The following is a 25,785-nucleotide window of genomic DNA, read 5'->3' as shown; positions in this document are numbered from 1 at the left end:
CTCTGTCGCCTGAGCCCAGCTCTGAGCATCACCCCCTGGGCTGATCAAAGCCTTGTCAGGGCTGACAGACATGGGCAAGCATAACTCAGCCAGCGTGTGGGGAGAGGGAGTGTCAGCCTGCTGGGAGGGCCTGGCAGGTAGCCTGGGCCAGCCAGCACCTGTGTGCACACAGGGTGCATTGCCCTGCCAATTCTAGACCAGATTGGGCCTTTGGATGTGAGCAGGGCCCTGTCAGTGCCCAGGACTCTCACCCTCCTACTTCTAGCTCTGTTCCTTCTCCCTCATGCACAGGGTTCTCATGGGCTGTCCATGGCCCATTGCTCTCTCCCTTTCCTCGCCAGGAGTGTGTCTCCAGCCTGGTTACACACTTTAATGGTTCACCTAGCAACAGCAGCCTCTAATGTGTCGTGGGGTAACAGCACAGAGGCCAGGCCTTACCTAGAGCTGGGCTGTGGAGATACTGGGGCCTGGCAGGCAGATCCCCTTGGAGTAATGAGTTGGGGCCTGCCCTGGATCGCTGTGCACTGGGAGGGATGCTGAAGTGGCCCTGGGTTTCTGTGCTCACTAGAATCAGGCTGCTTGCCCCACAGCATGTCACCAATGTGATGTAGCCCCATCCCATTCGAGGGCTGTTTGATTTGGCCGATATCTGTCACCAGGGGAGGCCTGTGCGATGGGCCCAGGCTAATTCTAGGCTGAACGTCAGCGCTCAGAAACAGATTCTGGGGACGGCCCTGGTTGTGCTCCTTCAGCACAAAGAGGGTGGGCTGGTGTTGGGAGGGAAGTGAATAGCTGTTCCCTGGGGATGAGACAGGTATGGGGTGGTACTCCAAAGGCAGTTCTGGGTGGGTGTGGGGGACACTTGCTGTTGGGTGGAGGAAGGGCCAGTGTAGTAGATACCACAGGAGAGACAGACCAAGAGGGGAGAGCAGAGAGTCCAGGACTGCAAGCCCTGGGCTCTGAGGAGCTCTGGAGCCTGTGACCACTTGAGGAAGAGGGGAGGAGGGTGAGGAGTTCCCAGCCCTCCAGCTGGGATGAATAAAACATGGCTGCTGCTTCCTTCCTTCCTTCCAGCCCCCCTCCATCCCCCCCACAGTGCCGGCTCAGAGGAATACATTACTGATCCCATCAAAGGGAGGGAGGGTGCTTTCATTTCAGAGACAATGAAAAATGTCTCTGGTTCCCTTGGGTGCATGGCTGCCTGTTCCCAGATTTAAAGTGACAGGAACTCCCCCTTTGATAGCTGCAGGGATCAGCCTTGATCTGTGGTAGAAGGGAGACACAGGGCCAGGAAAGAGAGAACAGGAGGCTGATGCTGCAAACCTACAGCAGGCAGGGCAGGTGTGTGTGGGAATCCCCCGTCCTCGCAGCCACCGACAAGGGCTCCGGTTTGCAGATGGCAACTGTGGGGGCTTAGACTGCAGAGACCAGGATGTGGGAATTCCCAACGGTCATGTGGTATCCGGCTCCACCCCTCTGGAAAGGCTGGGAGATTCGTCCTGAGCCGAGGCACAGTGCAGGGACAGAGGTTTCCAGATACCGTGTGGGGTCATTACAAACATAACCCAGCTGAAAGGGGTGGTGGCTAGCTTGGGGGCAGGCAACTAGAGACAGTGCTTTCCACCTCCAGTGCTCCCCTTCCAAGGGGTGGGGGGACTCAGGTCATTGGGCCTGGCTGTTCCAGGGGCTGGAGGAAAGAGAGACAGAGCCCTTCACCGGCTGGCCAGCTGTAGCTGTAATTGTGGCCATGGCCTATGTGAAATGGGTGTGGGGTGCCAGTCTGGTTCCTGCAGGATCACACGGGCTGGTGCTAGTCACCTCCTGTGGGAAAGCTCAGACCAGAGAGGCCTTGGAGAGTAAACTCCTCACCTCCTGGGGACAGAGTCCCTCCAGGGCAAGGCTGAGGCACACGGGCAGGGCGGCATGGGAGGGAAGCCTGCCCTACCACTCCCTGGCCTATGCCCACTCCCACTCGGTGGGTAGATAAAGCTGGTGCTCTCCAACTTGGCACCCTGCACCAGTAGAGTCACAGGCCCAGCTCCTCCCAGGGGGTTAGGGTCCCAACTCCCACTGATGTCAGTGAAGCCTAAATATCTTTGGGGGCCTGGGCCAACGACTTCAGAGACCTTCCCTGGAGCTGTCCTGGGGCAACACTCTGGGGGTTACAGGGTGTTTTCCCTATGGAGAAAGGGAGCCTGTCAACCTTGGCCATCCCAGGGTCACTGAGAAAGAAGTTTCCTGTTGAAGAAAGGAGACCCAGCTTCCTCCATTAGCTATATTGTATAGCGTGCCGGTGAGATGCTCCGCCAGCAATGCTGCAGGGCACGGCCATGAGGGTTTCTTCTTAGTGGAACTGATTAAATGAGTGCATGTGAAACTGAGGGACTGGAGTGCTGAGTACTCAGGAAAGGGTGGGCAGGAGCGGCTGAAGCATCCCAGTACTGCTCGGCTGATACACTTCATCCCCTGCTAGTCCAGCCCTCGGCTTTCCCCACACAGCTCTGCTGATGCCCCACAGTACTGACCACAGATCCTGCCCCCTCGTGCAGCAGGCCCCTTCCAGCCTCCCTGGGGTAGAGACTTCCAGTTCCGCAGGAATTGTGAGCTGATTTTCGTATGCAGCGAGACTGAGAGAGTGGGACTCGTTGCATTGGTGACATAAGCAAGCTTGTGAACTTCGTTCTGCAGGGCTACATGTGTAGTAAGAGCCTCAATAATTACGAGTTTGAAGGTGTTCTCGGCCATGCCATAAAGCCCTGTATGCGCTGGTAGCTAATGAGAGAGTATTGAAATAGACAGGGCTGCCCAGAGGATTCAGGGGGCCTGGGGCAAAACAATTTCGGGGCCCCTTCCATAAAAAACAGTTGCAATACTATAGAATACTATATTATCGTGGGGGCCCCGGTGAGGCCTGGGGCCTGGGGCAAATTGCCCCACTTGCCCCTCCCCTCCCCCCCAGGCAGCCCTGGAAATAGAGAGGGATTCATCCCGTCTAACCCTGGAATTTTATGGTTCTCCATTCCCTCTCTGGAGCCATAGGCAGCAGAGACAAACCCCAGTGGAACTGACATTTCCTGCCTCAGTGACCATGGCAAAGAGTTCAGCTTGTCTGAATGATGGCGCAACTTTGAACTTAGGGCCCTGCTGAAGTTCCAGCCATGGCCTTGCGTGGCAGGCAGCGCCACCCAGTGGCCATGCAGGCAAATGACAACAGTGCATTCGCTGTTGTAGCTATGTCCGTCCCAGGATATTAGAGATAAGGTAGGTGAGGTAATTTCTTTTATTGGATTGACTTCTGTTGGTGAGAGAGACAAGCGTTTGAGCTTTGTGTAAGTCCAAAAGCTTGTCTCTTTCAGCAACAGAAGTTGGTCCAATAAAAGATATTACCTCACCCACCTTGTTTTTCTAACAGCGTATGCACAACAGACCTCTACGTAACAGCACAGGAAGCAGAGATGGAAAAGACCCACTAGGTCTTGCAGCCTTTCTCCCCAAGGCCAACGCGGGATTGCTGCCCCAAGCCAGTGGTCCAAGCCAAAGGAGATTCCCTCTAAAGACAGAGAGGAGTTCACTCTCCAGAGTTTATGCAATCTCTGGCCTTTCTACTGGGCCTGCTGTCAAAAAGTTCATCGGATGGCACTTACACTGGTGGTTTATAATGAATACCCCAGTCCATTAGGCTACTGGACTAAAGCCAGGCCCTGTGTCCTGTTACCTGGTTTCCTGGCGGTGGATTGGGTTCCCTGTGGATAACCCAGGTTCTGTTACTCTGGGGCACTAACCCCATTCCATCTCCTTGCTAGTCCCTTCATGGGAGCAGTAATGTGTGCCCTTTACTCCTCACACCGCTGCCAAGGCAACAGATTGAAATAAGGAAATGGGATGGCTTCAGTTAGTGCCAGCAAAATCTGACTGTGTCGACTTGCGCCCCTGCTATTCCTGTCTTCCCTTGCAACTCCTCAGCCCTGGCCTGTGCTACCCCCTTCTGCTCCAGTTGTGGGCCCACACGCTGTGCAGCCAATGCACCTCGGTTCACACCTGCAGCATCCCTGATACTCTAATTCTGGTCTCAGCAAAGCTCTACTCATGTACCGCAGCCCAGACCTGCAGCCTCCCCCTCATTACATCCTTGGGACTCCACCTAGCTCTGCCGATGTCCCTCACTTCTGACCTGCAACCTCCCTTTTATCCAGGCCCACTCCCCTCCGAGCAGAGACCCCTGGAAGCTTCTGGGTTGTGGACAAACCTCCTTTAAGGACTAGGCTGAGGACAGCAAACTCATTTCACTTATAGCTATGAGCCCTGGAGGAGACAGCCACCATCAATGCTGCAACAGAGTGAAAAGCCAGAGAGGGCCGTTGTAGTGTCTTACTGGCCTTTACAAAGCATTTCCTTCTGCTTGGACCTCTTTGCTATGCAATATACTAACCTGTTAGTGCTTAGTGCCAGGATGTAGGACCCTGTTAGTTGGCAGCAGGGGCTTTGATGTGGGAATAGCTTTGGGAATCTCCATGCCGTAAGTGCCCATCTCACCCGGAGCAGAGAGGATCTCTAGTGGCTTCCAACTTGGGGGTAAGGTCAGAGCTGCTGGGTCCAACCATCAGTGAAGCCTGGCCAGGTGCCTGCAGGGATCAGGTCACATCCCTGCACTCGTGCTCCAAAGGGAAGTGCTTGCACTGAATGAACTCTGTGAAGTGAGGCACATGTGGGGCCCAGCTCGCTGTGTCACTATCCCTGAGACTCTCTGCGTTAGGGGGTTGCCTCTGGCTGCCCTCCTCACACCTGCAACTGGATCACTCTGCTGTGCTGCGTCGTGATGACTTGGGTCTGGGCTCGTCATAGGAGGAACCCTCTGACCTGTCTCAGCCAGGCCCCAAGTCTGTCCCATAAGAGGAAGACGGGAGGGTTTATGAGAGGCCCTCTGCAGTTGGGGATGAGGGGGTCAGATGCAAGCAGGCGCTGGGAGGCCCTGTCTGGAGATTCATCTCTCAGAGCTGCTGGGAGGTGGGTCGTTGGTGAGCAGTACACGTCCCACTCCAGGCTGTTCCCCTCTCCCAGCCTATGGGGTTACAACTGGCACTGGCAGCAGTATTAGCAGCCCAGAAGGCAGATGCATTTCAGCTCAGGGGCAGAAGGACTGAAACCCCAAAGCGACCATCCCCCCCGCAACCTCTGTGATCCCATTGGGCTGGAGAGCCAGTGCTCCAAATTCCAGAGCTCGGGGAGGTTAGAGGCTCACCCCGGGGCGATTAGGAAGGGTGAGGGACAGCCTTGTGCAGCTGGGGAACAGCTGCCTGCAGGCTCTGCTGCCCACACCATACTGACCTCGCTGTGGCACTGTTCTCTGGACTGTGCTGGATCCGGGGCAGGAAAGCCCCTCCGGGGACTGGAGGCAGCAGGCAAGGCTGGGAAACAGTTCTTCCTTAGGGATGAGGCTTCGGCTGACAGCTGAGCTCTGCGGCCAGGGTGACGAGCAAAGACCTGCCTTGTGCCTATGCTGGGATCTGAAGGGAGCTCTCTTAGCTCGGCGGGAATCCTCCTGCAGAGCTCAGCCTGTGCACCTTGCACCCATAGCTGTGCCCAGCTGCCTCGGGCCTAGCAATGGGAGACACTTAGCCTCAGGGTGATGGGGCTGGGCACCACTGACATGGTGCCTCCTGGGACACATGGGGACCTTTAGGTTTCGCCCTGGTATGTGAATTATGCCCCTCCACTAAGGAGCGAGAACAGACAGAGCTGCAGGTCCGTTATACTCCCTCAGGGGGCAGTGTTACAGCCTATGGCGCAGGTAAATCCTGCCACCCAGAGTGCACTGGCCGTCCTTGGGCCATGTGTGTCCCGGAGCCACAGGCAGCGTCTCTCACACACACGGTCTCTCAGTGCAGCAGGGCAGGACTGGCTAGCACCGGGGACACTGGGGAGCAGGGAACTGGTGGCTGATGGGCCCGATGCTCAGTGACTCACAGTCAGGGAGGATATTTGGCCAGCTCTCAGCCTCTTGCTAGGGGGACTCTTTACAGGGCCTGGGAAGGGCAAGGTGCCCCGGCTCACACCCACCCTGGTGCTTGGGGAATGGAACTGGGGTGGCCATGGGCTGCTGTCAGATGCTCGTGCACCTATGGGGAAGGGAGACCCGTTCAGCTGGCCTCCAGCCTGGCTGGTTCCTGTCCAGGCAACTTGGGGGCAGTGACCTCTGTCCCTTACTGCTGGGAGCCCCCCAGTTCTGCTCCAGGTTGTGTCCTGAGCCCCTTGTTCCATTCTCGTCCCCAACAGGTGACAACTGCGAGGTGGACAGCCGCTCAGGGCGCTGCCTCCCCGGCCTGTGCCGGAACGGCGGCACCTGCACCAACTCTGCGGATGGCGGCTTCCAATGCCAGTGCCCCTCCGGGGGCTTTGAGAAGCCCTTCTGCGAAGTCTCCACACGCTCCTTCCCCCCCAAGTCCTTCGTCATGTTCCGGGGGCTGCGCCAGAGGTTCCACCTGACCCTCTCCCTCTCGTAAGTCCTACTCTTCCTTCTACGTGGCGTACTTCCCCCAGGGGGGTGGCCTGGGTGCCCAGGGCCCTGCCAAAGCATCTGGAACCCACCCAACCACGGACTCTCCCAGCCCAGGGCCCTGCTGAAGCACCAGGGGGGAGGGGAAGGGGAGTTCGTCAATTTATCCCGAGGCTCCTGTGAAGTGCCTAGGGCCCACCAACTATGGGCACACTCCTGGGCCCACCTGTCCAGTGAATTGCTGAAGTGTCCAGAGCCCTCCCCACTGGAATGCCTTGGTCCTGCCCAGCCCAGGGGCCTATGAAACATTCCCATTGCACTCTGTAAAGCCTCACTCCCGGGGTTTGCAGGGAAAAGCTCTCTACAGATATTGCATTCAGCCCCGCTCCTTCCCCCCGCCTCTCAGCTCCTCTTTGGAGCCCTGCTGGTAGAGCTGCATGGGGTAAATACACCCTGGAAAGTATTGTCCCTGGGGATTCCTAGCTGGTTCCCGCTGAAAGGGGGTGAACCGGCTGGATCGGTTACTCCCTTGTGACTCTCTAAGGGGCACTGCTCCCTCTGCTCTCCCGTGAGCCACACCCAGGATCTGTGCTCTGCTCTCCGTGTCAGGTTCGCCACCCTGGAGCGCAGCGGCCTCTTGCTCTACAATGGGCGCCTGAATGAGAAGCATGACTTCCTGGCCGTGGAAATCATTGATGGGCAGGTCCAGCTGAAATACTCCACAGGTGCGTGTGCCCGGATCCTGTGGGTATAGCAGCAACTTGCATACGGGCACGAGAGCTTCTCAGCATGTGTGTGAGGGTGGAAGAGAGGGGGTGTGTGCACAGGGGTATGACTATGAGAGAGGGAGTGCACACCCGTGTGTGTGTGTGCGTGTGGCATCCATCTGAGGTGGCAGGAGGTGTGAGCACAGAGATGTGTGTGTTTGCATAGGATTGTGTGTGTGTAGGAGTGTATGTTGGGGATGTGAGTGTGTATGCATGCAAAGGAGTGCATGTGTGTGTGTGCGTGTGTTATCGCCATCGAAGGCAGTGTGTGCGTGTGTGTTATCGCCATCGAAGGCAGTGTTTGTGTGTGTGTACGTGCGTGTGTTATCGCCATCGAAGGCAGTGTGTGTGTGTGCGTGTGTTATCGCCATCGAAGGCAGTGTGTCTGTGTGTGTGTGTGTTATCGCCATCGAAGGCAGTGTGTGTGTGTGTGTGTGCGTGCGTGTGCACACATAGGTGTTTAGGGGGCTAAAGGTCACTTACATTCCAATCAGATGAAATCTGAAAGGCCCGTGAAAGCCCAGTTTTGCTGCTGTGCTCTCTAGATAAAGGGCTCGGCTCCGTGAGGAGGAAATCGTGCTCTACTTTAAAATTGATGCCTAACATAGACAAAATAATCTACGGCCCAGAAGCCCTTATTTCTGAGCAGTGGTTTAAAGCCAGCTCAACACCCTGCATGCCAGGATACCCAACCCCGTTCCCTTTCATGGCTTTCAGCAGGTGCAGTAAAACACTTCCCAAGCAATTCAAGTTCAGCAAAACCAATCAGCTGCAAATCAGCTAATGCACAATTACCAAAGGAAACGGCTCTCACCTGTGTGGCTGTAATAATCTCTGGACGGTGACCTCAGCTGCTGGCAGGCCGCTCGCTCTCCCAGTGGTAATGCAAGTGCAGCAGCTCTAGTGCCGCTTAGGTCTTAGTGGTAGAAAAATGCCAGGGAAGCTTGATAGGGTCAGGCTTGTGGGTTGGGGTTAGATGTATGATGGGCTGCGAGTGTCTGTCGTGAGCAGACAGGGGTCTGTACAAACAGGGGATGGGAGATCAGCTGGGCTGCTAGGCTCCTCTTTTGCCTCTGTTCTGGGTGACTGTGCTTCAGGTCTATTCAGGCACATCTTTTCTACCTGCTCACTTCCTGCAGGGGTCAGGGCAGGCATGTTGTCTGCCCCTTCCTGGGGTGTCATTATGTATCCTCTCAGGCACAGCTCCCCGATGCTGTTCGTCTGCTCACTAAATGGCTGAGTCCTTAGCTCTCTGGCTTAGCTGCCTGAGAGTGCAGAGCAAGCTCGTCCCTTCCTCATTTCGGTATCCAGCCAGCCTCTCACTGTAGAGCACGTCGTTAGGTAGCAGGGGCTTCCTTCCTCTCCTAAAAATAACAGAGAGCTCATCAGTAATGTCACTGCCTCCAAGTGACCTGTCTGTGCGTCAGCTCTTTTCATGAGGGCCGCTTAGTGGGAAGAAGGCCAACAGTGAGAACGTTGGGAAGAAGATCAATGTGAAGGTTGGTTTCTTTGCTTGGGGTCCTGCCAGAGAAATACTAAAGCAAACACATTTGTCATTCATGTGAATCAAAGAACAACACTCAACTCGGTGACCAGGGAGGCAATGGCCCAGCCTGTTATGCACTGATACATGCAGGGTGACATTTGTGTCTCTGATCCATCTTCTAGGAGGGGATGTTGAAAACATTCAGCCAACAACTTGGGGTTAGTGAATGTAACCTCTTTTGATGAACAGTTGGCAAAGGTTCAGAGAAGAGCCATGAGAATGATTAAAGGGTTGAAAACATGCATTCTAGAGAAAGATTAATCTCCTCGAGTCTATTTCGCTAAACAAAGAGAAGGTTAAGGGGTAACTTGATCACAGTCTAGCAGTACCTACGTGGAGAACAGAAATGTGATAACAGAGGGCTCTTCAATCTAGCAGACAAGGTATAACAAGCTCCAGTGGCTGGAAGCTGAAGCTAGACAAGTTCAGACTAGAAACAAAGCACAGTTTTTAACAGTGAGGGGAATTAATCATTGGAACAACTTACTAAGGGTTGAGGTGGATTCCCCATCACTGGAAATGTTTAAATCAAGATGGGATGTTTTTCTGGAAGATCTTCTCTACTTCAAGCACAGCTATTGGACATGAAGCAGGAATTAATTCAGGGAAGTCCTGTGACCTATGGTATGCAGGAGATCAGATTAGATGGATCCCTTCTGGCCTTAAAATCAATGACTCTCTGTTGTTCCTACAGGTGTGGGTGGGTGTGTACACTGGTGTGTTAGTGTGTGTCTCCATCAGTATGTGTGTGTGTGTGTGTGTGAATGACATGGTGTGCAAGGAGGGTGTTTGGGTGCATGGGGGACTGTTTGCAGGGAATGAGTGTGGCCCTGTGGATGCATAACTCACACCCTTGTCGCTGCACTGCTCCCTCCTGCCTGACTATGTCTGTCTGTCTGACTGTGTGTAACAGCGTCGTGCTTTGCAGGTGAGTCGAGCACCCTGGTGACCCCGTACCTGCCGGGGGGTGTGAGTGATGGGCAGTGGCATACAGTGCAGCTCCGCTACTACAACAAGGTACGTGCCACCTTTTGTTTTCTCTCCCTGGGATTATCCTGTTTGTCCCACTGGCTGCAAGTCTGGAATTGGTGAGCTGCAATCACTGAGCGGGCTTCCCCTGCAGGCACATTTTGGGGGAGCTGAGCAGTGCTGAGGGGCTGGGGATGTCCAGGCTGGATGTCTGGGACAGGAGACCCTCAGTTTGTTAAGGAGGTCCCTGCTGTCCTGCCTTCCAAGCCCTGATTCAGCTTTCCAGTTCTGATTCTCCTAGCCAGGAGACCTGTCTTCTTGCCTTCTTTGTCCCACTGATAGGCCTCGTCGCCAATGGGAGTTGGGTGTCATTTTTCTATCGTTGTGAAAGTAGAAGGGATGCAAGGCTAGGAGGCCACCCAGAGAGACCTGCAGATCTGAGGCACATTTGTGCCGTGCACATGGTGTGTCTCCTTGTGCTGAAGGAGCCAGCGCTGAGGGAAACCCCCTACTAACTCCTTGTTTTTTTGGTTTCAGCCCAAGATTGGCTCCCTGGGGGTGGTGCAGGGGCCTTCCAAAGACAAGGTGGCCATCCTGATGGTGGACGAATGCGATGCATCGGTGGCACTGCAGTTCGGCAGTGAGATTGGCAACTACTCCTGCGCAGCAGAGGGCACGCAGTCCAGCTCAAAGAAGTGAGTGTCCTGAGAGCCTGCTGCTCAGTGCAGGGGGGTGAGGGATTTAGGAACAGGGATAACCAGACTAAAAGGGAGCTCTGAGCTCCCCAAGTCCTGGCAGGAAGGAGCCTACACTGCTCCCACTCAGCGTATACTCCACTTGACCTGGGAAAGCTGGGGTGCCATGGAGCCAGAAGTCCCCCACAGTCCTGGTTGTCTCTGGTCTGTCCCACATCCTGCATGCCTGGCTGGCAGGACAGTGTCAAAGGCCTGGCATTAATGCATGATGATATTGCCACCGAGCCTGAGCATGGAGCTTCCGCCTCTTTCCCCTGGCTATGGGACCCAGGATGGGGCCTCAGTTATTGTTCCCATCCCCAGCAGGTTGTAACAGCCTGCTGCTGCACTGAGGGGAACGGACCAGTGTAGTGCTCTGTGGGGCCTGGATCTCTGCACAAATGCCTCTTACAGGCCTCTTCTCACAGGTCCCTCGACCTCACAGGGCCCCTGCTCCTCGGAGGGGTCCCCAATCTGCCTGAGAACTTCCCAGTGGCCCACAGGGACTTTGTGGGGTGCATGAGAGACCTGTACATCGACAGCAAACGGATCGACCTGGCTACCTACATTGCAAACAATGGGACCTCTGCAGGTAACAGGAGTGTGTGGCACCTCTGCTCTGTACCAAGGCCCGGGGGCTGCATGTCCTCCCTGCTCCCCACTGTCTCCCCAAAATGGAGCTACCAAAAGTTGCTGGGCTGACAGCCCAGGACCCAGAATCCTCTGTCCATAGACAGGGCTGCCCAGGCTCTAATAACAACAGCACAGGTAGCAGTTAGCACCAGCTTCCTCACAGGAGCCCGACTCTTTCCAGGAAAAAGAGAGAAACTCGGTCTCCAGAGCCCATTCAGTCTGGGAGCGCAGGGCCTGCCAGTTGTGCTGGTGTTCTTTGCAAAGTAGACGCCTCTGCTCTGCACAAGGACCTGAACAGACAGCAGCTTATTTCACATCTCATTGGATAGTCCAGACCTGGGCCAGATTCCAGCCAGGATCCTAGCAGTGAAAGACTCCTTATCCACGAATAGCCCCGTTCTCATCCCCAAATAGCGCTTCGCCATGCTGCACCATCCAGGAGCTTTACATCTGGTAGCACATAGGGGGAATGCAAAGCCAGCCTGTCCCTCGGGGGGTGATTCCCTGGCAAAAGTCACTCTAGCTCTATGCTGCCTTTTCACACAATAAGGGGCCCTTGTTCCTGGGCAGGAGGGCAGAGCACGGTGGCTGTGTACTGACCAGGGCATAGAGATCTTAGCCGCGGCTTCCACCTTTGGTCGCTCTGAGGAGCTGCTGAGATTTCTCCCCCATCTCAATGTTCAAGGTGCTGGGAGGGGAAGGTCAGTGCTGGGCCATTGCAAGTAACAGTCCCCTCCTCTGTTTCTGCCTTGGCCACGTGTCTGCAATATCCCCAGGATGCCACGCCAAGCACACCTTCTGCGATTCCAACCCCTGCAAGAACGGTGGCACCTGCTCAGTGGGCTGGGGAACCTTCTCCTGCGAGTGCCTTGTGGGCTTCGGGGGCAAGGACTGTAGGCATGGTGAGTGAGCCCTGTGGAGAGGCAGGCTGGGGGCGCGCCAGGGACGTGTTGGTCTGAAACTGTCCCTGAACATTCTGGTGAGAAGGACCCAGTGGGCAGGGCCGGCTCCAGGCACCAGCTTAAAAAGCAGGTGCTTGGGGCGGCCAAGGGAGAGGGGCGGCACGAGCGGCAATTCGGGGGCGGTAGGTCCCTCACTCCTTCTAGGAGCGAAGGACCTGCCGCTGAACTGCCACTGCTGATCGCGGCTTTTTTTTTTTTTCCAATTGCCGCCGGCGATCGCGGCTTTTTTGTTTGTTTGTTTGTTTGTTTGTTTGTTTGTTTTGGGTTTTTTTTGCTTGGGGCGGCAGAAATGCTGGAGCCGGCCCTGCCAGTGGGGCTGAAGGCCCTGCATGGTCTTATCCATGTGACAGTGGGATTCGCTCCCACAGGGGTTCCCTGCCGGGGCCCTGCGGTGTGTGGTGTCACCAGCATTCATGCGTTATTTCCCAGAAGGGAAGTGGCCAGTTGCCCTGGCAACGGGTGCAGTAGAGATTGGAGAAATAAATACATAACTCCACTGAGAGGCTGGCGCCTCCCGGGGATGGCAGTACATGGAGCTCCCTGCCCCTCTTTGGCAAGAGGCACAGCTGGGCTCTGGTCTGCTCAGACCCTGCAAAGACTGAGCCATCTAATCTCCCTTGCCAAATGAAGTGTGAGTGAAGGCCCTGGGTGGGAATCAATGTTCCCCACGTTGCTCCAAACCTCCACAGGCCTCATGCTCCTGCTTTCCCTTCCAGCCATGCACCATGCTCACTATTTCCATGGCAACAGCATCCTTTCCTGGGACTTCAAGAATGAGGTGAAGATCTCCATGCCCTGGTACGTGGGGCTGGCGTTCCGGACACGCAAGCCGGACGGGGCGCTGCTTCAGGCTCATGCCGGCCAGTACACCACCATCCTCTGCCAGGTACTGCCACTGCAGCCACAAATGCAGCGTGGGCAGCAGGGCCTTCCATGCTCTCCTCCCAGCTTTGAGAGGAAAGCCTGCTCACTGAATACAGAGGGAACCTGCCACTTGGTAGCTCCATGCATGGGGCCAGGAGCAGCTACTGCAGCTTGGGTTTGTCAGAGCCAGGTCCCTGTGACTTACCCTCCAGTCTAATGCAGCAGCAGGGCTGACATGCTATGTGCCACAGCAGATTCCTGACTGGTGCAGAGCTGGGAAGTCTCTAAGGCAGGCTCCTGGCTGAGCTGGGGACCCATCCCCATGTTCAAAGCACAGGTGAGGAGTAGTGGGGAGGAAGGGGAGTAACCTGAGCTGGCTTGGGCCTTGCTCACCACTTCTGTCACTGGCTCCCCTTCTCCTCAGCTGGACTCCGGCATGCTCTCCTTCGCGGTGAGTAGAGGCTCTGGGCACACCACCAAGCTCCTCCTGGACCAGGTGCACCTGAGCGACGGGAAGTGGCACGACCTCCAGCTGGAGCTGCGAGATGTTCGCAGTGGGCGCGACGTGCGCTATATCATCACTGTCAACCTGGACTTTGGGCTCTACCAGGTCTGTAGCCTCACATCCCCAGCCATTGGGATCACTCGGGGGGGCTGGGGAGCAGAGTGTGAGGGCTGGGGTCCTGGCTGTGAGATCTGTAATCTCTGATTCCGTCTGTCTGTCTGTGCATTGCTAACATGCCTCTCACTGGCCTTGGGGGTAGCTGGGCATGTACATCTCCATGGACCTGACTAGATCTCTGCACAGTAGGGTTGTGTGGAGCAGGAAGGGAGACTGGTGACCTGCAGACCCAGGTTTGGGGTCTAGGGATGACTGTGTGAAGCTCCTGTTTATTGGCCTCTTTTTGCAGGACACAGTGGTTGTTGGAAATGAGCTGCATGGGCTGAAGGTGAAGCATCTTCACATTGGGGGGATCCCAGGGTCTGGCGAGGTGCAGAGTGGTCTGAAGGGCTGCATACAGGTGAGTGCTCAGTTCCAGCAGCCTCCCACACTGGGCGGTGTTCAGAGGTGGGAAATTAGAGTCCCCAGACCTAGCTGCAGAGGCTGCTCCCAGAGCCCGTTCCAGATGCGCACAGGATCCAGTCCAGGGCTCTCCACTCCCAGGGGCTGCACCCAGAGCCCCTGTGGACATATGCTTCAGACTTGAGCACTCTGCGTGGGGGGCCCTGGAAGAATGGAAGGTGACCACTGGGTGGAGCAGCAGGATGTGAGCAGCAGGGAAGGGGAATTGATGGGAACAGCCTGGCAATGTTTGCTGGGTGACTCTCCAGAGCCCTTGGCAGCTCGGTTCTAGGGCAGCACCTCTCAAATCTGACCGGAGCCTCCTGCAGCCATAAGGGTGGAACCAGGGTCCCTGCCTTAGAGCCAAGCTGGGTCACCCTGGCCAGGCTCCTGTCACAGAAGCCCGGAGCCCCATTCCTGAATGTACCTGACTTTACCATGTATTTCTGACTTGGTTTTCAGGGGGTGCGCCTAGGTGACACGCCCTCTGGGATGGCATTGCCCAAGCCCAACAGAGCTTTGAACGTGGAGGCAGGATGCAGCGTGCCCAACTCCTGTGACTCCAGCCCTTGCCCTGCCAACGGTATCTGCAGGGATGAGTGGCAGAGCTACTCCTGTGTGTGCCAGCCAGGTAGGGCCCATCCAACAGAGCGGCAGGCAGCTCTGGCTTCCTTTCACTCCCTGTTCCCCTTTTCTGTTCTCTCTCCATTCGTTACTTCTCCCCTTTGCCTGGCTTGTCTCTCCTCTCTCCTTCTGCCACCACTCCTCAGGGCTATTTCCACACACAGCAATGTTCCCTTGAGCCATAGCACTACGAGCAATGGGTCATTTGGTAGCTTGCTCACCTTTGGGAGGCTAGAATCCAGTCGCAGCCAGAGACTGGAAATCCCTTTAGAAAGCAGCAGGCAGAAGTTTGGTTGGTCTGGCTCAGAGAACATAATGCCCTGTGATCCACCTGAATAAAACTCCATCCCTCTCTTGCCTCTACCCTGGCATGGCTGGACTTTCACAGTGTTTCCTTAGGTTCGCTCCCTGTTTTGAAGGTCTGTGTCTGTCCCCTCAGGATACTACGGTGGAGACTGCATGGACGTGTGCCACCTGAACCCCTGCAAGAATAAGTCGGTGTGTCGACGGAAACCAGGCTCTCCCCTTGGCTACGTGTGTGAGTGTGGAGGAAACCATTTTGGGCAGTACTGCGAGCACAGGTGAGCTCAAGGGCAGCTCTGCCTCGGTGGCACTTGGCTCGCTTCCCAGCAACAGTCTCCAGGACCCTCGCAGGGATCCTGGTGTGCAGAGGATGTTGCTGTTTAAGTCAGAGTTTGGGATCGGCCACTGCTTGTTACTTAGGGCTACTATACGTCTGGATTTTCCCGGACATGTCCGGCTTTTTGGGCCTCAAATCCCCATCCAGGGGGAAATCCCAAAAAGCTGAACATGTCCAGGAAAATAGGGACATGCGGGGCCGGGGGTGCTGGGCCGGGGGCCGGGCCGGGCCCGGCTGTGCGGGGCCGGGCCGGGCCCGGCTGTGTGGGGCCGGGGGTGCTAGGCCGGGGCCGGCGGTGCTGGGCCGGCGGCCGGGGCCGGGGCTGGCGGTGCTGGGCCGGGGCCGGGCCGGCGGTGCTGGGCCGGGGGCCGGGGGCCGGGGCCGGGCCAGCAGTGCTGGGCCGGGGGCTGGCGGTGCTGGGCCGGGGGCTGGCGGTGCTGGGCCAGGGGCCGGGGGCCGGGGCCGGGCCAGCGGTGCTGGACCGGGGGCCAGGGGCCGGCGGTGCTGGGCCGGGGGCCAGGGCCGGGCTGGGGGTGCTCGGCCGGGGGCTGGCCTGGGGCCGGCCGAGCCAGGCTGGAGACGCCGGGCCAGGGCCGGAGGGAGCCGCTCGGTTGGGGGGGCCAGCCTGGGCCGCGCCTCCTCCCCCCACCCCACCCCACCCCAGCTTACCTGCTGCCTGCTTCAGGCTTCCTGCGAATCAAATGTTCGCGGGAAGCAGGGGAGGGGGCGGAGTTGGGGCGGGGACTTTGGAGAAGGGGTGGGGTTGGGGCATGGGCGGGGCTGGGGGCGGGGCCGGGGCCCCGTGGAGTGTCCTCTTTTTGGACACTCAAAATATGGTAACCCTATTGTTACTGCTCCGCTGAGGTCAGGCTCCTCCCTTTGTAGCATTACCGATGGCTAGTGGGGAAGCAGCCGTGAAGGAGGGTGGTGACACCAGGTGGAGAATAAGCTGCAGCAGCAGATGTGCTCTAGCACTAGGTGACTGGTCCTGTTCTGTGTGTTCGCTCCCCTGGGAGGCAGCGCTCCCCCTCTGGCTGGTCACTAGAGTACACTCATTGGTGCAAGTGCACTGACAGGTGGGCTGGCTTCAATGGAGGGATGGGGGCTCCTCTGGGATCTCCCCTCCCTGTACCCCACTCTACTCCTCTTCAGAGACCCCATGTTGCTTTTTCTCTCCTTGTGGCTGAGGGAAAGTTGAATCCATCTCTCGTTGGCACCCATCAGTGCTGCTCTGAATATTGTCCAAGTGGGGCTGTTCAAATCCAATGCAAGTCCTTCCTTCCAACCCCAGCGGGGAAGCCTGCTGACTGCCAGGGGCGGGGGCCAAGCCTGGGAGCCAAATTCTGCTCCCAGTAGCTCATGAGCACTCACAAGGTGGCCGTGCTCCTGTGGGGGGGGGTCAGGACGTGGTGGGTGAGAGAAGGCTGTCAGGTGACTGTGGGTTTCTTTCCTCAGGGTGGATCAGCAATGTCCGAAGGGCTGGTGGGGGAACCCGACCTGTGGGCCCTGTAACTGCGACGTGAACAAGGGCTTCGACCCAGACTGTAATAAAACCAATGGGCAGTGCCACTGTAAGGTGAGGGGGCAGCTGTGCATGCATACCCCTCATCTCGCCCACCCTCGGGCACCCGAGCAATGGCCCTCATCCCATCTGCCTTTGTCAGTGGCCTCCTCCGGCCTGTAGTACTCTAGGCAACCACTATCTACCCTGTTCTTCGATGGCCCGCACCCCTCGCGCGCACCCAACCTGCCAGCACCATTCGTAGTCCCGTGTCCCTGTCCCTGCAGGACTCCATTGCCGGCCAGCTGGGGCAGAGAGTGAATTCCCTGAGGGCCGTCCTTGCTCTCGTGTGGAAAGCTGCGCTTCAATCCCCGTACCCTCCCCCCCCCCCCGCTGCTGGGGAGCCTCACAGAGAGCAGAGGGGAGAGGGCAGCGGCAGGCCGGTGGGAAGTGGGGCGTACGTGCGCACAGAACTGGGGAGACCTGTCTGTAAGTTGGGAGGAAGCTGGAAGAGTCACAGCATGTGCTGCTTTGCATAGGGTGCTGCTTTGCATAGGATGCTGCCACACCGACCTGGGGCTGGCCCTGATCCCCAAGCTGGGGATGTGCCCAGCCAGCGCAGTGTTAAGAAGCTGAAATTTAGGTGCCTGTCTTCCTAGCTGCTCTTGCTGTTTGGCTGGTCCCCCTCCCCTCCCCACTGTGTCCTTCCCCATCTTACCAGGCCCCTCACTCTTCCCTGGGGCCCTTCCTTTGGCCACCCTGCTGCTCCCCCTCTCATGATTCATCTGTCTAACCGCCTGCCCTGCCCCTCTCTGGCAGGAGTTCCATTACCGCCCCAAAGGGAGTGACACCTGTCTGCCCTGTGACTGCTACCCCATTGGCTCCTCCTCGCGCTCATGTGACCAGGAAATGGGCCAGTGCCACTGCAGGCCCGGAGTGATAGGTCGACAGTGCAACAGCTGTGACAGCCCTTTTGCAGAGGTGACGCCAAGTGGCTGTGAGGGTGAGTTTGGAGACCGGTGTATGTTCTGCATGGGACAGTAACCTGCAGCCAGAGCAGCATGGCCTGACTCTGAGCTCAGGCACTAGAATCTTAGGGACGGTGTCGGCCAAAACTCCCCAGACATTCTCCTGGGGCACTGCCCTTGATCCCCTCCTGCGGGACACTCTCCTGGGACAAAACCCCTCCCCTCTACTCCCGCTTAACTCCAGCTCCTTCATTTCCATTTGCAGTGCTCTATGATGGCTGCCCTAAAACCCTGAGAGCTGGCGTCTGGTGGCCTCAGACCAAGTTTGGGCTCCCAGCTGAAGTGCCTTGTCCCAAAGGCTCCTTGGGTAAGTGATCCTCACGGGAAGGCTGCAGAAAGGGACATGTGGCTGGAGCCCTGGAGGGAACATCCTGCCATGTCCCTCAGCCTCTGAAAGATGGAACCCCCCCCCCTCAGCCCACAACAAGGTTCTAACCCCCCTGATGGCCAGCTCCTGCTGCTAGCACTGCCCCGGGCAGTTAGGAGGAGCTGCTGTGATTGTCAGGTTTGGAGCTGTGGAGGCCTGTGTCTCTGAGCTTTGAAGTGTGGAGAATTGTTGTCTGAGGGGAAATGGACTGGAAAAGAGAGAGCAGGAGGAGCTGTGAGAGCAGAGGAGATCTGCACAGACCCTGTTCTAGTCAGAGAGGTGGGGCTGCAACCTCACAATGAGATCCAAGCTACCTGACTGGAGCTTTTCTGGGGGTCTTCTCAACACAGCCCGGAGTGCAGAGCACTTCTGTAAGCAGCCTAGACGTAGGCCCAGGAACATCACTCATACAAAAAACAGGAGGGGCCAAAAGTCCTGGGAACACCCCTTCCCTCTGGCCCCACCTATCAGTGCATCCACTGCTGACCGAGCAGATGCTGTGGGCACTGCACCCTGAGACACAGAGGAAGGTTCTGCACCCACAATGCACTGCTGCTCCCTCCTCCTCCTCGAGTTCAACCCTAGCTGCAGAGAGCCAGAGAGTCCCAGTCAGTTGTAACTGCCACCGTGGGGTGGAGGAAGAGAGCAGCAGCCCAGGCCATGGAGATGACATTCAGCACCTTGAAGCAAAGATGAATCAGTGCAGAGTGGGGATCTGATGTGGCCCTGTCAGCCATGCTCTGCCCCAGCTCCCGAGCGGGCTTCAAAGGTAGCCCCAGCTAGAGTGTGTTGTAGCGATCCAGCTGTGGCTGACTTTGGAGAGTGCCACATCAGAAAGGAAGGAGAGCAACCTCCAGGCCAGTGGGAGATGGGAATCACTGGCTTCTGGGAATCCAGGGCGGTTCTGAGCCTGGGAACTACTGAGCCAAAAAGCCACTACAGTCCCAGCCCTTCCCCTCCTCCAGACATTTCCCCAAGGACGTGCGTTCTTCTCCCACTCCGGGTTTCAGCTCCTAACCATGTCGCTTCTCTTCCCTGTTTTCGCTCCCTCCTGATCAGGTTTGCGGGGTGCAGGTAAGGACCCGGTGTTGTCCCGTTTCCCTCACTGTGTGTTGCAAGGTCTGCGCTGCGTGGCTTTCCATTTCCCTCTCCCTGCCTGAGACACCCGCAGACCCCATGCTTCCAGGGCTGCTGACTGTGTTACTAACGCTGCACCGCGCATTGGCTTCCTTATATTCATATCCGCCCTCGATTGCCTTTCCTATCGCCGAGCAAACTAACCTGCAGAGATTCAACTGCAGCCGGACTCCCTCCCACCCCTTTATGTCTTGCCGCCTTTACGCTGTATCGTTTGACCAATAGGCTGCGGTGCTGGGATCTCTCAGTGCTCCTGCCCCTGTGAGATGTGTGCCAGTTTCCAGTCAGCCTTGGCCATGGGCTACTGAGGAGCTCACTTGTTTAGGCTTTGAGGGGGAAGGGCTAGTAACTAGAGGAAGAGGAGAGTACGTGCTGTCTGCTCTGCTAGCACCTGCTGCTGGTTGGTTCGCAGGGTGCTATGGGCGTCAAAGGCTAGTGGGCACTTCCCTTCAGACCAGAGGACAGGAGCTGCCATCTATCGGGGAAAGCAGATGAAGGGCCTTTAGAGAGTCCATGGAAAGAAGTGACAGTAGGAGGACCCCATTTGGACTGATCAAGGTGGGGGCCATGTGTGGCCAAGCAGAGGATCTTTTGGGAGGAGCTCTCTGTGCCTGGCAGGCCAGCTTATGGCCCTTGGGCCAGAGCAATGGGGAATCACTGCAACCCATGACCTAGCTTCATCATGTCCCATGTCCTAGAAGTAGAGTGGCCCCAACCCTACCTTTAAGGTTGCCAGGTGTTCAGTTTTGTGCCATTAGAAAGTTGGCAACCCTACCTATCTCACATGCCATGTTGTCCATTCACCCTTCTGGGTGGGAAGGGCCATTCTCTAGTTAGCACATCATGAAGGGAGCCTTGATAAAGGAGCCCAATGACTAAGAATGTTCTGCAGGATCCTATCCAAAATATGGCAACTCAGCGAGGCCACAGGGATTGTGACAGGGATTGAGGCTCATTCTTCTGATGAAGGAAGAGCAAGAAGCAGAGAACGGGGAGAGTGGGTCCCCCTTTGCTGGTTGCTTCCACCACTGAGCCCCTTCTGTCTCTGGCCTGGATAGCTGCGTTGATGCTACTGTTGGCAATATGGAGGAGGAGGAGGAGAAGCCTGTAGGGAAAGATAGCGATGATGATGATGAAGGGGCTGGAAGGCTGAATGTGGGAGCTTCTTTGGACCAGGAACTCCTGACCTCTCATCCTGGCTTCCCCACCAACCCGTCTGACCTTGGGCAAGTTGCTTCCCCGCTCTGAGCCTCAGTTTCCTCATCAGTAAAACTGAGATAATGCCATTGACCCAGCTGAGGGTGGGAGGTGCGTTAGTCAGAGTGTGTAGCCCCCTAAGTGCTGAGTTGTTATTTTGCTGGCGCTGCTTCCGTTCCGGACATTGACATGGGCAGTGCTGGTGCCACTCATGGCAATAGTGCATTGTGTGCTTCATATAACAGCTAAGTCTATGGGGTGTGATACTGACTGGCATGAATGATGCACTTGCTGATGATGATGATCATTGTGCTGCTTTTGGGGTGGATAACGTGGACCCTGCTGGGGGGCTGTTAATGGGGATACTGGTTGTGTGGGTGGTTTTTAAACAGAACTGGTTGATAGTACATATATTATTATTTATATTCCAGGAGCTCCGAGGCTTCAACCAGGATCAGGGCCCTACTGTGCTAGGCTCTGTACATACAGAGTGAGAAATGGTTGCTGCCCAAAGAGCTTATCATTTAAGGGCTTGTCTACACAGAGAAAGCTACCAGGATAACTACACTGGCATAACTGTACTGCTGTAGCTATACAGGTGTAACTCCCTGTGTGGACACTCATTCCAGAATGTGTGTGACCACCCGGGGAGATATATGGGTCTAACTAAAACTGTATAATTACACCAGTGTAGTTATACCATACTGACTTCCTCGTGTCAAAAAGTTCTAAGTAGACAAAGGCTGTGAGAGAGAGATGCAGTGTCCCAGCAGGTATTTCAGTGAATGCAAGCACCAGGCCAGGTGGACTGTGATTTGTCAGTCATGTCTTTAATCAGCTGTGGGGGTCAGGTGAGCACTGGGGGAGGTACATACTTGTCTGTCAATATGCAAAGGTGCATAGAACTGAGCCCCAATAACCCCATGAATTACACTGCTTGTTATTTGCTATTCATTATTCCCCTCTCTAAAAGTCTCATCCAGTCAGCTACACCGTGTTACCAATCACATGCCACAAATAGGAAAAACAACCCACAGTCTGATCATGATTTTTCCCAGTTATTGGGTGAATTGTTACGGAAACTGGAACTGTTCACAGATGGACTTGCTAGTGACAACTCCCGGATGAATGTGAGTTGGGTAGTTCAGCTGGCCCCCTCAGCAATCCAGGGCTTTGGTGTTACTTCCCGGTGCTGTTCTGAGTGATACTGACAGCATCGTGGGTTAGCTTTGGGAACGGCACTGTCCTACCCAGCTGGGAAACTGTGTCCCGCATCTCTGAGTTTTGAATCTGCAACGCTCCCTTCTTTCAGGTGCAGCAATTCGCCACTGTGATGAAGAGAAAGGTTGGCTGGAGCCCGATCTCTTCAACTGCACATCGCCTGCCTTCAAGGAGCTCTCAACACTGGTAACTGTCCCCTGTACTCCTCCGCCAGGCTGCAGCTCACTGCGAGGGGGTAGCCCTTGGAAGCTACATTTTCAAAAGAGCTCGGTTCCCATTTAGGCCCCTAAATAAGGACTGGACTTACCACAGTGCTCAGCAGCTACCCTTGTGAGACTCGTGGCTGGGCTTTCCACAATGCTCAGCACCCACTGTGCACCCAACATCGGAGCTCTTTCGAAAATCCGGTCCCAATTCTGGGGGCTGAGCTCTCGAAAATCCGGCCCTAGAGGGGACCAGAACATGACCCTGCTTCCATCAGGAGCCCCTCTCAATATGTGGATCCTCCAGACCTGCCCTTCCTTGAAATTGGGATTCATTTTAGTTTCATTTGTCAGACTATCACAAGCACAAACTGCCCCGGATGGATAAGTGCATTTATCTACCCAGTATTCAAAGAGAAAGCATCAATAATCCCAAGAAGGCCACAGGATCAGATGATTCAGCATCCTCCATTCCATTTCAACAGCAATAAACGTTCATGCAGCCGCTCTCTCACCATCCCCAGCGTGTTCATTTTTAGGCCATGTCTCCATGACCACGTATGTCCCTCGGGGTGTGAAAAAACCACCCTCGAGTGACATAAATTACACTGACAGAAGTGCCGATGTGGACAGCACTATGTCGGTGGGAGAGCTTCCCCTGCCAGCAGAGCTACCGTCGCTCATTGGAGGTGAATTAATTATGTCAACGGGAGTGCTCTCCCATCAGGCGACTACAGGGACAGCTTCCAGCAGCAAAGCTGCAGCAATACAGCTGCGCCGCTGTAAGCTGTCTAGTGTAGACACAGCCTTAATTATTGGCTGATCAGTAAGATGAAATGATGAATCTTTAGGTTCCTCTAACAATTTCGTTTCCAGGCATTGGGACAAGTCATTACTGCTGGACTGTTAATTTCAACGCTGAGCCTGTCTTTGAAATTCCTTTGCCCTGCTGGGGAGCTTCCGCTGAAGTTACTTTTTTGTTCACTGTTTTGTCACACAAATGGATAACAACAACAAATCAACGCTGCTGTTTGCCTGGGGTTCAGCAGTTCCCAGCGCCGAGCTCCGCTGCTGCAAAGCTAAGCAGCCTGTTGGTGTAGCAGGGGAGAGTTAAAGGGATGCTCTCAACTGTCAAAATCAAAATTCTCTCTGACTATTGTTTAGTCCACCTCAGTCATGACTAACACTGAAGATTCTTGTAATTAAATGAGATGGGAGAGAAAACATTGTATTAGCTGCTCTTTCCCCCCAGTTTGTTTACTTTGTGCATAGCCCTTTCCCTAGTATAGTCAGTTTCACCTGGTTGTTTGTGTGGATTGTCACACCACAGCAGAGAAGAAAGGAGTGTCTGTTTTAAAACAGGAAAATGCGATGGTAACACTACAGCAAATGCTGTCTGGGCCCCTGGGCAGACGTAGCACCTGAAACCACTTTGATTTGAAACTTCTTTTGGAAGTTGACTAGATTTCAGGCTGAAGGGGTGTCTCTATAACCATCAGACCCGCTTGCATGGAGTTAAACGACACACACCTGTCATCAGGGGTTTCTTCTCTCCCACGGGAGCAGATTCCTGAGGCACAGTTTGCTGCTCACTCAAGCGACTGTTTGGTCCCAGCACCTGCCGTTGGCCTTGTGACTGTCCCTAGAGATAATCCTTCCATTGACAGGCTTGCAGAGATGGCCAGCACAGTCCAAGGGCAATCTGATCCCCAACCCAGCAGCTGGGTCTGTAGCGCATCGGCATTTCTCCCTGTTACTCCTGGTTTAAAGCTGGGGAGGGAGGGACCAGATTTTAGCTCCACATCGCACTGCTTCATCCCGTCTCCATTCTCTCTGTTGGCAGCTGGAGGGCCTGGAGCGGAACGAGACAGAGCTGAACACCATTGAGGCAAAGAAGCTGGCGCACCGGCTGCGCGCGGTGACGGACCAGATGGAGCGCTACTTCGGCAACGACGTTCACATCACCTACCGCCTGCTGTCCCACCTGATGGAGTTTGAGAGCAAGCAGCACGGCTTTGGCCTGACCGCCACCCAGGACGCCCACTTCAACGAGGTGAGCGCAGTTCCTGTTGGGAGGAGCCCTCCTCCTTACACTTCCCTGCTGAGCAAGGCAGAGCTCATCGGCGCTGCCCCTTGGTCAGCCACAGCACAGCTTCTCTGGGACGAAGGATGCTGCCTTCTCAGCCTCACCAGCCCCACCAGCCTGGGATTGTAGCTCTGAGCCCTGTGGAGCAGAGGTCCTTACCTCCAGGTAGGATGGCTGCAACCTTTGTCATGGCTTGTGAGCCATCAGGGGTGATGCCTGCCCCATCTCATTGCTACTGTGAGTAGCTAAAGGTTGTGAAGCCCACGGCAGGCAGGGGAGAGCCAAGGGGGTGCGACAGAGCAAGGGCCAGTGTGGATTGAGTGAGGGAACCCTTCCCACTACAGCGAAGGGTGAGAGCGTAGGATCGTCTCCCAGTGGTGCGACGCTCAGCTCCGAGAACATCCCGTCCCCCTTCTTTCCTGACTTCCTGCAGCAGGCAGGGAGGTCATGGAGAGAGGAGGCTTAGAAGATTTCAAAGAAAGGCCTTTTACCTTCAAGCCCGCTGAAGACTCTCTCTCTGTCTGCAGAACCTGCTGAGGGCAGGCAGCTCGGTGCTGGCCCTAGAGAACCAGGAGCACTGGGACATGCTGCTGCAGAGCGAACACGGCAGCATGGGGCTGATGGAGCAGCTGAGAGAGTACACGGGCACACTCGCCAGCAACATGAAACTCACCTACCTAAATCCCGTTGGCGTGGTAACCCCCAACATCAGTGAGTAGGCAGCAGGCTGGAAGCATTGCCAGGAGGGCGATGGCGCAAGGCATGCAGCTCTGACACCACACCTCAGAGAGTTACAACGGGCACAAATGCTAATCTGAGGCCATGCTCCAGCTGTGATTGTCAGCTGAGGAGGGTGCAGCGGGTCAGCTGTTGGATGGGAGGCCCCCAGAAAAGCCTGGAGTGCTGCAGAAAGTGGTGGTCTTTCCTCTGAGTCAGCTGAGACTTGGGGTGCTGTGCTTCTGGAGGGGATCTAAAGCTGAACTCCCAGCCCCCATCCCTTCGGGTCATGAAAGCTCCCATTGCTCTTTGTGAGAGTCACGGTGTTACCCGCTCTGTCCTGCCAAATCGCAGTGGTAGCAATTCCATTCCAGTTTATTTCCCCAGCAGTGTCAGCTAAAGAAGTTATTCCTCGCTGCCCTGAACACTCCCCCAAGGGAGCCGCAAGCCAGTAGGTGGCTTTGGGATGGTGATTCTACCACAGTAAAGCTGCTGCCTCTCTGTTATTCCCAGTCTTCCATAAATCCTTTAGGAAAGGATCCACTGACCACAACCTTCTACAACTCCTCCTAAGTGCTAACCCTGCAGAAGGGGCCAGCATACCCTTGGCTACCTGCTGTTAACTCGCTGAGGGTTTGCCATGGGGTTCTGATGACTAGAAGGCTGACTGGTTCCACTCTCCCCAAACTCACATGTGGATTTGGGATGTGCATCCATAGGTGGTTCTCTCACATGGAGCTGGGTCTCTCACATGGTCCCATTAGGGAGCATATGTACAGGAGGGCACATGTGCCTTTTATAGTCCCCACATCAAGGCCCAGCAAACTCAGTGAGTGTATTGCTCCTGAAAGTGGGCACAGATAGAGCTAGCGAGTACAGACGGGAGCTGGACATCCTTCTCACTCCCCACAGCATTGCTCCCTCCCTCCGCTTTGCAACTACAGATGTGACTGGGCATTTACAAGTGACTGGGCTGAGCCCATCACACTACACTCCTGACCTCAGGCACATTTGAATGGGTTACTCCAAAGAT

The 25,785-nt window shown here is 55.8% G+C and overlaps 1 protein-coding gene across 2 annotated transcripts in view; it reads left to right on the top strand.

Annotated features, from left to right (window-relative positions):
- CELSR3 (cadherin EGF LAG seven-pass G-type receptor 3) overlaps positions 1–25,785 on the top strand; it is a 72,293-nt gene that overhangs the window by 26,282 nt on the left and 20,226 nt on the right. Inside the window, exons 3-20 of one of the 2 annotated variants that reach the window (XM_005288370.5) lie at positions 6,274–6,496; positions 7,103–7,218; positions 9,735–9,823; positions 10,313–10,470; positions 10,938–11,101; positions 11,919–12,044; positions 12,821–12,990; positions 13,393–13,578; positions 13,880–13,990; positions 14,494–14,662; positions 15,095–15,236; positions 16,751–16,871; positions 17,616–17,799; positions 18,030–18,131; positions 19,251–19,265; positions 21,838–21,932; positions 23,793–24,002; positions 24,563–24,746. In XM_005288370.5, the coding sequence (XP_005288427.2) occupies positions 6,274–6,496; positions 7,103–7,218; positions 9,735–9,823; positions 10,313–10,470; positions 10,938–11,101; positions 11,919–12,044; positions 12,821–12,990; positions 13,393–13,578; positions 13,880–13,990; positions 14,494–14,662; positions 15,095–15,236; positions 16,751–16,871; positions 17,616–17,799; positions 18,030–18,131; positions 19,251–19,265; positions 21,838–21,932; positions 23,793–24,002; positions 24,563–24,746 (2,565 nt within the window). The remainder of the gene's footprint in view (positions 1–6,273; positions 6,497–7,102; positions 7,219–9,734; positions 9,824–10,312; positions 10,471–10,937; positions 11,102–11,918; positions 12,045–12,820; positions 12,991–13,392; positions 13,579–13,879; positions 13,991–14,493; positions 14,663–15,094; positions 15,237–16,750; positions 16,872–17,615; positions 17,800–18,029; positions 18,132–19,250; positions 19,266–21,837; positions 21,933–23,792; positions 24,003–24,562; positions 24,747–25,785) is intronic. The other variant, XM_042849808.2, reaches the window with a different exon arrangement.

The sequence above is a fragment of the Chrysemys picta genome, chromosome 7 (assembly GCF_011386835.1).
Source record: "Chrysemys picta bellii isolate R12L10 chromosome 7, ASM1138683v2, whole genome shotgun sequence".
Lineage (NCBI taxonomy): Eukaryota > Metazoa > Chordata > Testudines > Emydidae > Chrysemys > Chrysemys picta.
Note: the sequence above shows the minus strand (reverse complement) of the source record. Positions and strands in the feature narration are given on the sequence as shown.